Here is a 16,380-nt window from a genome sequence, read left to right on the forward strand (position 1 = left end):
CAGCCTAGTTTGTAAGTACTTCCTCCAATCAATCCAATGGCGCCGGGTGAGACGTGAAACGCAAATCCGATAGCTTTTCCTCGAAGTAGCTTCCCCTTGCCAATTTCTTTCTCTTCCGTAAGATACCTACACTATTTACTGCTACATACAGCGACTGACAAAACCGAATCGAATCGAAGCGAGAATGATTATTTTTATGATTTTAATGGCAAAATTATCATGTTATTAATACAAATGAAGTATTAAGTTGTTGTTTGGCCAAGAGACCCTCCGGGATTGGTGTGGCCATGTGGCTTGACTCTCCACCGTTTTCCAACGTCCATCGCAGAGGTGGATTGGGTAAGCCAGTAAATGGTTCGGTTACGATTGGATTTGTTGGCATTGGGACTTGGAAATCACTTAAAACGATTGTAGCGGTTACTGGTGGCCGTCGTCATCGTCGTCGTTGTTGCGTTGTTTATAAGTGTAAATAACAATGTCGTTAGGGTAATGGTCGTAGGAAATTATGGTGTACTTTGGGCAGATAACGCTTGTATGGTGGTGGTTAGTTTCAATCTTTTCAGCGCAATCGAATGAAATGAAAAGGTTCGGATAGTTGGGGCTTAATGGAGGCACTTGACAACAGATTAAGTTGAAGTGGGTTTGATTTTGATGTAATCTTAAATTTAGGACAGCAAAAATGACTCAATTCAATTTCGTTTGCCCATTCGGGGTTAGGTTCAAGTGTGGCATAGAAATTCGATGCTTTGCCTTGTTTAGGATTATGGATCTTTGTCTTCACTGCTTTGTGTGCATTTGATCTTGGCTAATTGAATAGATTGTCACATTTCTTTTCAGTTACTACTTTGTGTTGTATCCGCAAGTACACTGTCCATTATCGCATATCCGTCCCATGGTTTCACTTGATTTACCATTCCGATACGAAAATGATAAGACAAGGTTTTAGCGATTTTGAAAATCATCCGTTCGCCACATGAATCATGCATAGATCGAAGCTTTTGATTCATCTATTCTGGACTAGAGTTTCCATCTACTCGGGAATCGGAAATTAAAAAAATGATTTCCCACAAATATTGGAAATATTTACGGCTACGGAGACAACGCGTTTACATTCAGTTGATGTCGGTAAATAAAATAAAAAAAAAAATTTTTTTTTGTTTTTTCGTCAAATTTCAACGAATCTCGATGAAATATTCTTCAAAAATTTATTCTAGTTTATGCTTGTGTATGTTTTAAGTAAGGTACACCGGAGCAAGTTGAAATGCGGGGTAAGTTGAAATGGAAGCCGTAACGATATGCGGAACTGAGTAATCGCTGTGATTATCTTAACAGTATAATATAACCGTAAACGCATTCTATGACTGTCAACCCAGGTGTATACCTCGATATAACGTAAATGTAACTTTTGACTTATATAGCCGATTTCTCGCAAACGATCATTCAATCAAGCAACGTAATGATTCCATCGGAAAGTCGAGATAAATCTCCATCTATTGGTAATGTTGGTTTATATGATTGAATTGTTATTTGAGAGATATCTACGATGACGGTCAAAAGTGACAGTTACGATATATCGAGGTTCACTTGTAGTTACAAACAGCTTGACGTGCTCCTGAGTATTGATTATAAGAAATTTTATATGATATCTACGGCACAAAAGTTGAATTTTACGTATTTTACCGTTTTTATTCACTAGGGAAGTATATGCAGGCTAGTTGGAGTGATAACATAGAAAAGACCGGATACAAATGAAGTTACAAACAATATCCGCAACATTTGAAGCATTTCAACATGCCCCACATTTTTACACCCTATGGAGCAAATCGAAATGAGTAGAAGGGGACAAGTTAAAGGAATGCATATCCTATTCTAAGTACAAGAAATCACCTCAATATTTGAAAGGATAGCCAAGATACAGCCATGGGTACCTTAAGAAATACTACAGTAGGGAATTGACGAATTCTCGTAAATCTAAGCAGCATCCGCACTTCTATTAGTGTTGGTACGGCCAAATAAAAAGGCGCGGCACTGTTATTGAACAGCGTTTATTTCCTTTTAGGATCGCTTCAAACTAGAAATTTAAGTTAGGGTTAGTTTAGCAATGTAGGTTTAGATTTATAGGTTACCACTTACAAATCAGTGGCCCTTCCTTCACAGGCCTTTTCACTGGCTGTCCAACTTAGCTTTAGTCCTAGTTTTAGTGTTAGTCTAGGTAGAAATCAGTATAATTAGGTTTAAATTCACCCTGTGGATTTGGGATTATTTACCGTACGCAACAATAGGAAACTAGATTAAGAAACGAACTATTTAGGCACTAGTTTAAGAAAAATACTTTTCACCCGCGTGATTCTTCGTCTGCTTGACTCAAAGGATGACGTCTTTTTTTAGGTGACGTTTATGCTGTCGATCATCCCGTCGCACATAGACTGGCGGTCTGCTAGGCACAGTTGATTGGACCGGTTGCCAGTTCACCGGGCGGTTGAGCAAGTGCCCCTGTGGCAACATCCTCCTCCGGGTGCGGTCCACTGGACTCCATAACCGCACTGCTATTCCTAACGTCGAGAACCGCTAACTTCAATACCGGTCGACGAAGAACTCCTCTCGTTGTCTTGATCATAGCTTGGCGAACGTGGCCGTCTGGTGCCCTGATCGATTCGATCACGATGCCCCGCACCCAGCCGTTCCGCTTGCCTTCGTCTGCTATCAGCACAAGGTCACCCACTTCCACACGTCGAGCTTCGTTGAACCACTTAGTCTGCTTCCGAATCACCGGCAGGTATTCTTTCAGCCAGCGTTGCCAGAACCGGTTGAGTTGTCGCTGGATGCGGTCCCATGAGTCCCGAGAAGCCCGCTGTTGAACTTCGATACCCACGCTTGGCTGCTTTACCCCATTCGAGCTCCCGAGTAGAAAGTGGTTCGGCGTAAGAGCGTCTGATTCCGCTGAATCAAGTGGTATGTACGTAAGTGGTCTGGTGTTTACAATGCCCTCTGCCTCCACGATCAAGGTCTGCAGCTCTTCATCGTTGAGTTTTCCTTCGCGGTACGCATCCCCTATCGCCGTCTTCACTGAACGGACGAGTCGCTCCCATGCACCGCCCATGTGCGGAGCGCTTGGCGGAATAAAGGTCCACTTCGTGTTGGCACTGGTGAACGTTGCTGATACTCCTTCGTTGATCTGCTCACGGAGCTGTCGTTCAGCCCCATGGAAGTTCGTAGCATTGTCACTGAAAAACTCCACCGGTGATCCTCGGCGACAGACAAACCGTCGGATGCAGCAAATACATGACGCAGCTGATAGGCTGTATGCCACTTCAAGGTGAACGGCGCGCACAGTCAAGCAAGTGAAGAGCGCAATCCACCTTTTCACATTCGAGCGGCCCTGCTTGACTAACAATGGGCCGAAGTAGTCCACTCCTACGTAGCTGAATGGACGGTTGTGTACGGCTAACCGTGCTGGTGGCAGTGGTGCCATCGGAGGAATAGTCGGGAGTGCCTTACGAATTTTGCAGAATTGGCAGCTTCGTCCAATCTGCTTTACCACCGATCGCAGTTTCGGTATGATGAACAGCTGGCGGACTTCGTTCACTACCGTTTCGGAGTTTGCATGACGGTAGAGCCGATGATAGCGTGCGACCAGAAGTTCCGTGCACCGATGCTTTCTTGGCAGGATTACTGGAAAGCGCACGCTGTGATGAATATCCTTCGCCGCTGCAATCCGGCTGTTTTGGCGCATCAAACCCCGTTCATCCATCATTGGCATCAGTTGGTAAACGATGCTCGATCTGTCAATCGATTCCTTCTTGTCCTCCGGTAGTACTTGATTATTTTTAAGCGTCGTTACCTCACCCGCAAAGGCTTCTCTTTGGACCTGCTTCAGGACTTCATTTTCGGCATCATCCAGCTCAGGTTGAGTTAATCGACCACTGCGTCTTTCTCCCTTCTTGGTCGCGTTGAAAATGAATCGTAGCACGTAAGCCATACTACGCTGCAACCTCTCCCATTTAGAGAAACGCTCGTAGGCGATCACAGGTTCCCAAGTTGCGTGAAGGAGTACTGACGATCGAACTTCTTCGGCCGTATCCACGACTAGATCCGTAGAATTCGGCCATTCATGTTCCGGGAAGCGCAAGAACTTCGGTCCGTTGAACCACTTGCTGTCACTACTGAAGTAAGGTCCACTTCCCCACTTTGTTGCCTCATCTGCTGCGTTAAACCCCGACGGAACCCATCTCCACTCATCGACTGTTGTATTTTCGAAAATTTCGCCGACCCGGTTGGCCACGAACGGTCGATAGTTTCTCGGATCTGCGACAGAGTCATGACGCAGCGTAACACTTGCCTCTTCGTTGGGATTTTGTCATTTTCCAGGAGAGATTGAACTTCATCGCTCATTCGAGTGCTGAACGATAGTTCGTCCGTTACTGGGTCCCACAACATCCCGAGCACACGTTCAGTAGTGGTGCTCGTAGTTATTAAGCTTTTACTGGTAGCTGCTTGAGTCTCCCCAAGGTGCTCCAGAACACCTTCGTTGTTCGAGATCCAGTTCCTCAATTCGAACCCACCGTTCCGGAAAATCTGACGTACTTCCTCAGAAATACGAAGAGCTTCTTCTTCCGACCCAAAGCTATCGAGGTAATCGTCCACGTACGTGCTCTGCAGTATTCCTTCCGCTGCTCTGGGATATCGAACACTGTGCTCCCGAGCGTTCGTATTTTTCACGAATTGTGCCGACGCTGGTGAGCATGTCGACCCAAACGTTGCAACATCTACCAGGAATATTTCCGGGTCCTGACTTGGATCCAAACGCCACAGGATTCGCTGTGAATGCTTGTCAGCCGCGCGCATCAGAATCTGCAAGAACATTTCCTTCACGTCAGAGCACACCGCAATCTTGAACTGCCGGAAGCGGAACAATACTCCTAACAGCGACACCAACTGGTCCGGCCCTTTTAGCAGCATGCTGTTTAGTGAAACTCCGTCCACCTTGGCAGCAGCGTCCCAAACGATGCGTATTTTCCCTGGTTTCTTCGAGTTGGTCACAACCCCCACAGGGAGGTACCAGATTCTGCGAGGATTCGCATCTTCGAGTTCGTCCGTTGTGGCTTTATGAATGTAACCCTTGCTTACGAACTCTTGCATCTGCCGGAAAACGTTCTCTTTCAACGCTTTATCCCGTGACATCCTCCTTTCCAGGCATTCCAGCCTGCGAAGTGCCATCGTGTAGCTATCTGGCAGCTCCGCATCGTCATCTTTCCACAGCAGTCCAGTTTCAAATCGCTCACCGACACGAACCGTTGTCTGTTCCAGCAAATCCAGTGCTCGCTGTTTTTCTTTAGATCGTAGGGTGACATTTCCTGCTCCCACTTCCTCGAGATCGTAGAACTGCTTGACAGTATCATGTAGTTCCTTATTCGTCGTGCACTCGCAAACGTGGAAACTGAATTCACTTTTCGATCCAGGCTGTTGCTTACCGTAGACGCACCATCCGAGTCTGGTCTTTACCGCAACTGGTCCATTTCCGTTACCTTCCCTCGACTTCAATGGAACAGCTAATTGTAGATTGTCAAGTCCTATCAGCAGCTTAGGTACGGCGTTCTTGTAGCTCTGTATCGGTAGCTGCTTGAGATAGTCAAACTGCTTCACGGCTTCCACCAATTGGAAGGTCTGGCTGGGAAGGTTAAGATTATTCACGGTACGAACGTTCGACATCTTGAACCGTTTCTGCGAACCGGCTCCACCGATAGTGATGGTGATAACTTTCGACTTTTCTTCGATTCTGGACGTATTACCCGTCCATCGTAAGCACAATGGCTGAGTAGTTCCATTTACTCCGAGTTGCTCTGCAATATCGTTCTCCATCAGAGTCAGCGATGATCCTTCGTCCAAGAAAGCATACGTATTCACCTCACCAGTTTGCCCATAAAGCGTAACAGGCACGATCCGAAACAGAACGCTTGATCCGAGGTACTGATGAGTATGACTCTCTGCCTGTTCTGTTGGCGCAGTAGCTGCTGCAGTTCGTCTTGTTGAATGCAGCAACGGATGATGGCGATACTGACAGCCATCGATATTGCAACGGTTGTTGCTTCTACACGACCGCCTTCCGTGACTGAATAGACAAATCTGACATAGCGACAAAGCTCTAACTTTTCGCCAGCGATCGTCGACATTCAAAATCTTGAATCCCGAGCACTCGCGCAACCGATGCCCCACCTTACTGCAGAAGATGCATTCGATTCACTTGCTTGCTACCGACGGCTGATCATCAACGGCGTTCCCGGTGTGGGAATTAACGTACCCTCTCGGCTTTGGTTTGTCCTTGCTCCTGCAAGACTCCGGTTCGAACAGCACCACACTAGATGCATCACTGACGACGTTCTCCATGTATCTGCTGAATGTCTTCAGATTCACCACGCCGAGACTTCGCTTGTACCCGGCCCACATAAGCTTCTGGTCGGCTGGTAGCTTTCCGATAAGTTCCTGAAGAAGCATCGGATTCGACAGGTGTGCATGTTCGTTGGCTGCTTCGATATGGTCACAAAGGGCTTGCACTGCCATTCCATATTCGATCAGCCCTTCCAGCTTATCCGACTTTGGAGCGGGTCGAGAGCGGGTCCTTTGAGGCACCGTTGTAGTCGGAGCATGTTCTCCCCGTGCGTGTACCCACACGACGCCGTCGTATACTCGTAGTTGGAGATGAACATAGGCCAATCCGCGGGATCACCCGCAAACTGTGGCAGATCACGCGCCAACGATTGACGTGCGGCAAGCTGATGCGGTGACGGACCGTTCTGGTTAGCGTTCAATCGCTGCTGCTGCTGCTGCTGCCGATGATACCACTCCTCCAACGACGTAGGCTGTACGTTCATATTCGTTGTGCGCGCGAAGGGTTCACGCTGCTGTTCGTTGTTGACGAAGGGGATGCGTTGCTGTTGGCGACTATCGAGGGTATTTTGCCCGAAATCGCGAGAATCAAACCGTTGTTCCCTCGTAACAATGGGAACCGTTTCGAAAGGGATCGCGAAGGACTTATGAGGGACATTACCACCGTACATTTTATTGAGGAAACCACTATCGTTAACATTACTCTTACCTGCACCGCCAACCTCATTGGCATGCGTTTTCGGGTAGGCACCAAGGTTCCTTGGCTGCTGATTACCTTGTTGTACGTCGCTGGATAGATTCGGGAAATTCCTCTGACCGATCGTTGGGCTGATGTTCCAATCGGTTGGGTCTAATCCAAGCTGCCTTTTGCACTGCTGCAGTTCACGTCGCAGTTCCTCCATTTGCTGACTGGTTGGAATTGATTGTAGTTGGCAGCGTTCAAGCTGCTTTTCGAGATCGTGTAAAGTTGTCACTATGTCGCGATCGTTTAAATCCGCGGGCTGAGCGACTGCTGGTGGATTCGATTGTCCACCCACCGCGCCGTCTTCTTGCTCCGGATGATTGCTGATCCAATCGGCAACTCTTTCTCGTCGTTCGCGATTGCTTACCCGACTCCGGGATTCAATCGCCTTGTCCATCAGCTCCAACTGCTCGTCCAAAAATTTCTTCTGCAGTTCATGCTCCATTCGTTGTCGTTCGAGCTCCTGGCGTTGCTTCAACAGGGCAAGATTGCGTTGTACGTTGGTTGTACAGCTGCTCGAAGAGATGTTTCCTGGTGGGGGTGGATTTGGTGGTGGTGATGCAGTGCAGTTCGAACACATCCACGCTCGGTCACTGACGGACTCCGTCACACCAGCACACGAAAAGTGCCACCACAGATCACACCCATCGCACTGCACATAATTTTCATCGGCATCTGGATTGTCGCAGGATACACAATCGCCGTGCTGTACCATCTCCGGATCTCTTGCGGGAACCGGCAACTGCTCGATGATTTTTTGAAGATGTTGGTACGGCCAAATAAAAAGGCGCGGCACTGTTATTGAACAGCGTTTATTTCCTTTTAGGATCGCTTCAAACTAGAAATTTAAGTTAGGGTTAGTTTAGCAATGTAGGTTTAGATTTATAGGTTACCACTTACAAATCAGTGGCCCTTCCTTCACAGGCCTTTTCACTGGCTGTCCAACTTAGCTTTAGTCCTAGTTTTAGTGTTAGTCTAGGTAGAAATCAGTATAATTAGGTTTAAATTCACCCTGTGGATTTGGGATTATTTACCGTACGCAACAATAGGAAACTAGATTAAGAAACGAACTATTTAGGCACTAGTTTAAGAAAAATACTTTTCACCCGCGTGATTCTTCGTCTGCTTGACTCAAAGGATGACGTCTTTTTTTAGGTGACGTTTATGCTGTCGATCATCCCGTCGCACATAGACTGGCGGTCTGCTAGGCACAGTTGATTGGACCGGTTGCCAGTTCGCCGGGCGGTTGAGCAAGTGCCCCTGTGGCAACAATTAGGATTTCCTCAGCGTCAGGCACACATATGATGTGTTTCTTTGTTTCCATTTATATGCTGCTTGCTTTTCTATATATTCCAATCGACAGAATTGTCCAAAACTGTTTGAAAACGTTTTTACAACGCTCCAAACTTCTCAGGTGATTGTGACTATTGTCGGCAGCCTTTTTTTCTTCGGCAGCCTTTTTTTCTTCGGCAGCCTTTCCATTTGAACTGCGTGTTAAACTAAAATCAAAGTGGAGTTGGAAGACTAAGGAATCGGTAGAATACATTAAGCGAAGTGTTTTGATGGGAAAATACAGTGAAATTAACGTTTGAATTTTGGTTGCCGAAAACAGTCAATGGGTCAGCGGCGCCAGTGGTGTAGTGGTAAGCGGGGTTACCTCTCACCCCAGCAGGTCTGGGTTCAATCCCAGTCGGCGCCGCCTGAATGTTCTGAGGCATAACATCTCTGATCACGCCTTCCCTCGGAAGGGAAGTAAAGCTTTTGGTCCCCGGTTCATGAGTTGATGGGTCGATAGGTAGGGTCTAGGTGTTGGAGCTGCCTCCCTGGCGTCGGTAGTATTGGTGTTTAGCACGTAAAACGAGATCGACGGAAAACAAATCAACGAAAAAATAAAACAATCCATGGGTAGCCGAAGTCAACATTTACGCTGTTTAAAAAAAAAAACTATTATTTTCACCATAGCAGAGGGAAGTCGAGTTGTCTTAAGAATAGAAAATCAATTTTGCACCAGCAAGCTAACCGATTAATTTAGCTGTTTATAGCACATTAAGCTTCGTTTTAATTGTCGACCGTCATATATGAGCGTCAACATTTCAAAGAGGCATTTTGGTAATTGGATTTGTAAAAAAATGTTTAACCGTCGATATCTCGCGAATTAAAGTTCACCTATGAAATTTAATGACACGAACAGGTAAAGCAATGTTTCCTCTCTTAGCTACAATTGTTAATTTGGAGCGGTGAGTTTTTATTTGCGATAAGTCAACGGCTAAAGCCATTGTTTTCCAAAGCAAGTACACTCCTATCAAATTTTAGCACTTATTTGGCTGTATAAGCTGTTCTGTAGCTAAAAAATATTATTTATAAACTCTGTTCGATGTATTTTAATACTATCCTATCGCTGCAATTTACGATAATACATAAATGATTTGTAAACCCACAAATAGTATGTGGTAAACCAATTTATTTATTTATTTATTTTTTTGAAGTGTCAAAAATCGAATGTATTGTAATTTTATTATCATTTCACGGTTATAGGGGAAATGGCTCTAATGTTGGCTTATGGATCTAAGATTGAGCCCATCGCTAAAAATCTGCTATTTATCAATTTTATCTAGATGAACGCGATATTGGGACGGTACTAATGGATATTTTTGGTCACTATTGAATATTTAGTCTATTGCTGAGTTTATGTATGGGCCCAAATTAGGGGCATATAGGCCGACATAACATCCATTTCCCCTATTTCTGCATGGACTCAACTACCCACCGCGTTCATCGGGGGATACTTATCTTCTTATTTAACGCCAGTCTCTGTTCCACAATCTAGTGCCAATCACCGACGGACATCGATTGCCATCCATGGACGGCAATCAAATGTGCAGGAAGGCAGCTTCCACACCTGCATTGGATATCGCACCCATTCAAACACCCATGGGCCGGGACCAACGGCTTTACTTCCTTCCGAAGACGTGACCAGAGATTTTTATGCCTCAGAAAAATCCCACCGACCTCGGCTGGGATTGAGCCCAGACCTTTTGGGGTTAGAAAGCAGTCACACTTACCACTACACCACTTTCGTCGACTTTATAGTCCACGAATGGTTATTTTAAACATGCATCTACATGTTTGAGGAGAGAATAGATGAGTATGTTCATCGTAAAACTGACATAATATGTGATTTTCAACTTACCGCACTGTATGGGTCAAGATGAAAAAACGAATACAATATTTGTATCCTCATAAAAAAGTATATTTTATGGATCGAAACTATAGTTTAATATTTGTTCATTAGAAGACAAACAGTTTATGTTATCTTATGATTTAATTTATATTAATTTTTGAAAGCCATTTCAACGTACCCCGGTGTACCTTTTAAACCTCAATTAGTTTTTAATGTATTAATTAAGGTTTTCATTGTATTAATAGAAGCAGACATCTTCCTTACCTTAACGCAAATAAAACAAAAATAACAACCACCCTACTGCTTTCTCTCTGAGATGACCACGTTGGCCATGACGAGAGGAGCAACACAATAGTTGGGTAAAGAAAAATTGTATTATAACACACCATCGACTGGAAATGCTTTCGGCAACGTGGGGCTTTAGGTAGTGATTAAACATCGCTAGAACTGTTCCACAGCCGCAGACAGTAATGAGCAAACGCGGGCGCACACTTTTTGCCTGTAGATTTGAAAACATACTTCAAATCTTTGCGTACATCGTACGGGTTAGGCAAAATGTGTGCGTTTGACTTTGTACTGTCGCATTAATGGCCCTTCGCTCATTTTCAACTTCTATTTAATTTTCATACTGCCGTTCTCTAACGGAACTACCTACCTACTCTCTTCTAACATCATTCTATAGCTGATAAATTATCACACTATAAAGCTTCATGTTAGATAGCATTTCCAACGAACTCTGAAAATCGCAAACTTCACATATGAAGTAACATAATAATACAAAAATAGATAACTGACCGATTGAAACATTTTTTATCAAAATTCATTGAGAATTGACAAAATGGTAGCAAAATAAGTTTTTTTTAAGAAGAGTCGAGAACGAACGTCTTAAGGTGCATTTTCGATTATTTTAAGCTCAGTTTTTTACAAATAAATTCAGATTGCAAAAAGCTATCGTCATATGTTAAATGGCAACAGGACTGCAATGATGGCTTGTTAATGCAATTTAAAAGATGATTTGAAAAACATTGAGTTTGCATTTTTTTTTAAATGATGCAAAGTAAATTGCACCTTAAGATTATGTATCAGTTCTTCCTTCTGCATTACTATGTTTGTTTTTACCATATCGGTTTCAGAGAATGCTTGAAGGGAATATTCAATTACCTATTCAAGAGTTAGATCGAATACATCATACCAAGGATGCTGGTAACATTGCACAGTGGGCAAACATTTACAAAACCGCGACTAAATTGAATATCTCAACCGCCAAATGGTTTTAGTCAACATGTTATAAATATTCTCAAAGGAAAAATTCTGCGGAGATTTTTTTGTACCGAGATAGAGGGCTGGGATCAGCCCGAGTTCCCAGTAAAGCAGGAAATGCCACTATCTATCGACATAATTTTACACTTTACTTAACGTCTATTACTGGAAATTGATAGTACTAAGTATATATGGGACCTTCCTTAGCTCAGTCGGTAAAGGCGCAGCTACAAAGCAAGACCATGCTGGAGGTGGCTGGGTTCAATTCCCGGTCCGGTCTAGGAATTTTTCGGGTTGGAAAATTTCTCGACCTCCCTGGGCACAGAAGTATGATTGGACTTGCCACACAATTATACTAGTGCAAAAATGGTACAGGCATCGAAAGCTCTCAATTAATAACTGTGGAAGTGCATCTAGAACACTAAGTTGAGAGCACGCAATAAGCTAATATGCGATATGCAATAAGCTTGAAATGCGAAGAAGAAGAAGAAAGAAGTATATATGGTGTTAAGACACCATATACGCCCTCAGGCTCTAGAACAATTTTTATAATGTGGCCACGTAAATCCAGATTATTCGGAAAACCAGAATATGGCCACAATTCCCAAAAATATAGTTTCCATATTAAATACGCTGGAGGCGAACCAGCCCAAGGCTGAAAGCCTCCTTAATAAAGCTAAATAATAATAATAATATTAAATACGCTTTGATCTCTTGATTCTGAACAACATAGAAGAAATCACAAGGTTCTAGGACATTTTTTTATAATGTGGCCACTTTATCGGTCGTTCCGGATCCTCCTTTAGACCAGTAAAGTTTCCCTAAGGGCGTATATGGTGTTTTAACACCATATATACTTATTACAATCAATTTCCAGTAATATACATTAAATAAAGTGTAAAATTATGTCGATAGATAGTGGCATTTCCTACTTTACCGGGAACTCGGGTTGATCCCGGCCCTCTATCTTGGTACGCAAAAGTCTCCGGCCAATGAGACCACAACTAATCGATTCAACAGAGTTTTTCCTTTTAGAATATGTATAACATGTTAGCTGAAACAGTTTGACAGCCGAGATATTCAATTTAGTCGCGGTTTTGTAAATTTTTGCCCACTGTGCATTGCCAGAAACAAAGTGACAGATACAGTACACTGAAAATAGTTTTCACATAGTTTCTATTGGGAACGCACAACAATATTAAAATTAATCATAAAGACTTTATTTTACACAAAAGGGGCGTGTGATTTTGTGGTGATATTTTAATAATCATATCACTTGAAAGATGTGTGAAATTAACATGGATATTTTACACTGGTTATGTGATCTATTTTATGAGTGTATTACTGTGCTGGAGCGAAGGTGGAAGCAGCGCATAGAAAAATGCGCAAATACACAAACCTTTCTCCTGAGGTTGGAATGTTTACTATCAAACTTTTGTGTTATGGATTCATGCTTGAATACGAATTAACTTGAATGACTACCCTTGCATAAAAAATCTGTCACACGATCGACCGTCATAAAATTAAATCGGTCCGACTTCAGTCAGCATTTGACAGATCTTCTATACACAGCGGATCATAAAAGTTAATGCTTCTTGAAACATTCCATCATAAGTGATTTTTTATCTACTTTTTTCATGCCGTTATACGATCAAGTATACTGCATTTAATAACACTTCCGATTTGGTGATTGACTTGTATGAAAACAGAAAAATGTGTGATATTAATCAATCGACTCAAGCCTAAAAATATTCCCTTAGATTGCTTTTAAAAGCCAATCCAACTAGCGTTTCGGTGTTATATTGGAGTACATTAGAAACGAGACCATTTCAAGAGACAAATAACGTGGGGTTCCTGTAATTTATTGTTAACAAACTGTGCTCTTAATAATTTTCAACGTGGGAAATCTTTAAGCTGGACAACTCTTGGTCCAAATTCCAAAACACAAGCAACATTGTCTTCATTGATCGTTCCCATATGTTTAGATGTATCCCTGCATGGAGGATCAACCATGACGAAGACAAACTACAACATGGAAATAATCAAGGCCGGGAGAATGCTCACGTTGAACACAAACCACATTGCATGAACATTTCGTACAACAAGAACTTTTGCTATAATTTTTGAACTTTTTGTTAGTACGATTCTGTGTGATTTTTTTTAGAGATATTATTTAAATTCTGTCAAACACTGTTTTCTGAATAAAAATTACACGAAAAACGTTTCATCAAAAAGTTCAAAAAATTGTCTGAAAGTTGTTGTTCTACGATTTTTGTCAATTTTTAAGTGTCCATAATTATGAACATTCCAAAAGTTGACATTTTAAATAATTTAACTTGATAATCAAACGTAATGGGTAATTTTAACCCCAAAAAACATGTAGTCTTCTAATGTTTATATCTCTACTGCCGTTCTACGCATATCTGTCCCATGTTCTTAAAGTAACATCTAAGAAAATCGCGAATAATGCTTCGAATTTCTGCTCATTGGAAGAAATATAAGTTAAAATAAGTTAGTGCATTCCCACGTAAAAAGTCAAGCTGAACAGTAAGAACAAAAGCTGATCATTGATTGATTTAAGGTGTACAAAGCTGATTAACAATAGGCTGAATATATTGTTGATTAGTAGTGCATGAAGAGAATTGTATCCCCATAATCCAACCTCAATAAGTTAGCTGATCTAAAGATTGAACAAGGCTTATTTAAGCTTAACACAACTCCATAAATCAGCAATGCGTTACACATATTTTGATAGCTTGATTTGTTAAATGTCGTCAGTACCCAAGTAACACAAATTCCTAGAATTATGTTGAGAAAACTTCTTTACAACTAAATCCAGTCATTCAAAGGTTATATAAACTGTTATAGAACATGTGTGTTGCTAGGGTATATGTTTCACTCGTTGCATTTCCGGCATTTTAGTTCTTCTAAATTTTCTGCCTACCTTTCTAATTACAAGCAGTGGCAGCAATAGTGAGAAAGGAGAGAAGATGACATCTCAATAACCACTGAACCAATTGTTATGAAATTTTGCACATATAAACAATTCACTCCAAACTAGTTATACCCAGATTTCCATCAATTTTTACCCACGGATAAAAAAGTTACACACATGCATTTTTTTTCGAGTACAAGCCTTATTTACGTTCGAAAGTTTACCTAAGTTTACCTACAAAAGTACAGTTTTATGTAACAAAAGAGGAAAACGTCCAAAGGTAACATGGAACATGCGTAGAACGGCAGTCTATTAGTTGGATAGATTTTTTTTTTATCTTGAGACGGCATCTGAAAGGCAACACTTAAAATGTAAGCTGGATGGACAATATATTTCAACAACAGTTGAGTAAACAAACATTGGAAAATAATTTAAAAAAATATGTGGAACACCTGACTACATCAACATCCAGTCTTCGGCAAAATTGTAGTCCGTAACTAGGTGTGTAAGTCTCCCATAAAATTCTTTTTCATGAAAATTGCATCTATATTTTGGACTCTAACTCAGAAGACAATAGCAAAACGTATTCTTGGAAGGAACTAAATATATTTCTCGCACCCTAAATCCTTAAAATCCCCAATATTACACCCAATTTAGATTACTTCAAACTTCAGCAATCTTTAAATTTCCATCAACTAAGTTGCTTAGAGAAGGACTTTGCTTTTGCAGGAGCATCAATCCAGTAGCTTGTTTCGAGAAAAGTTCACCAACGATTACGTACCGAACACCATCTTAATCCCTCAATCGCCGTAACTTTTCCACACTACTGCCATCCGACGGTGGCGGAGGAAAAAAGCCTGCGCAAAAACAAATCTCTCTCTCAGTTTGTTTGTTCTTTATCTAAGTGAGGGATGTTGGCAACACAGTATCGGAACAGCAAGCAAACTTTTCTGTTTGCTCAATCAACAACATTTCCCGAGGAATCATGTTAATGACATTGATTGGGAAAATTAGCAAAGCCAAGAGTGAAGATTGGACCAACCACACGGACTGCAGTTGACAAGTTGCTTGTTCTGTTAGGGCACTTCGGGTTTGTTTCTCGGAATAGGACGACATGCGCTGGAACAATAAACCGAAAGTATAAAAATCTAAAGGAAGGAAAAATGTTTCCTTTGATTAGATCGTTTTCGTTCGTTATCGCATTTGCATAAGACCGCCACCCACTCGCGGTGATTTTCCCAGAGGCGGGAGCGTTCTCTACTGAATAGAGGGAGGAATTCTTGGTAAGTGAAGCCACCTAAACGATGAGAATGTCTATTGGATTCGGGAAAGCGCGAATATACGGGAGGAAATGTATTATATTAGAATGTTAATGTAAAAGTAATTTCGAAGATTGTTTACAAATCATGTCCTTTCCAACGCTCGGTGCCAGTTCCCGGAAGGCGGGAAACTCCGAAAGTAAACATCTAGGGCCATTTTGAGTGGCTGTGAAATAAAGTTTACTGTTGGCGAGTGTTAAAGTATTGCGATTTAAAATTTCAAGAATTCTAAATGATGTCTCAACTCGCACGTATCGCTTACAGAACTTATTCCTTGGGATAAGATGCGAAACAAGTTATCAAACTCATAACACCAATGTTGGGTTTGGCACTGTATATTTCCCATCCACAGTATAGCTAAACCGGTATATATATTTTTGGGATACCCAGCTCCAACCTCTCGAGAGCAGGGAGACAATCAGTGGTGGCAAAGTGCCGAAAGATAATATGGCGTTAAAATAAATTTATGATTAAGATAGGCATTACAGGCGAAAGGCGGATATAAAATATTCAATTCAGTGCGGAAGCGAACTTGATACGACAAACATACATTTATTTT

The 16,380-nt window shown here is 42.2% G+C and overlaps 1 protein-coding gene across 1 annotated transcript; it reads right to left on the minus strand.

Moving 5' to 3' along the window:
- Positions 1-2,437: 2,437 nt before the first annotated feature.
- LOC135709654 (uncharacterized) lies at positions 2,438-3,979 on the minus strand. The gene has a single exon (XM_065232043.1). It carries the CDS (start codon positions 3,977-3,979, stop codon positions 2,438-2,440), a length of 1,542 nt encoding a protein of 513 aa, XP_065088115.1.
- Between the last annotated feature and the right edge of the window lie 12,401 nt (positions 3,980-16,380).

Source organism: Ochlerotatus camptorhynchus, unplaced genomic scaffold, assembly GCF_037179485.1.
Source record: "Ochlerotatus camptorhynchus isolate MF236.1 unplaced genomic scaffold, CSIRO-AGI_Acam_v1.1 ptg000035l, whole genome shotgun sequence".
In the NCBI taxonomy this organism is placed as follows: domain Eukaryota; kingdom Metazoa; phylum Arthropoda; class Insecta; order Diptera; family Culicidae; genus Ochlerotatus; species Ochlerotatus camptorhynchus.

Excerpts from the sequence above, each read along its gene's own strand:
- LOC135709654 (XM_065232043.1), bottom strand. The coding sequence starts at position 3,979 with ATGGCTTACGTGCTACGATTCATTTTCAACGCGACCAAGAAGGGAGAA.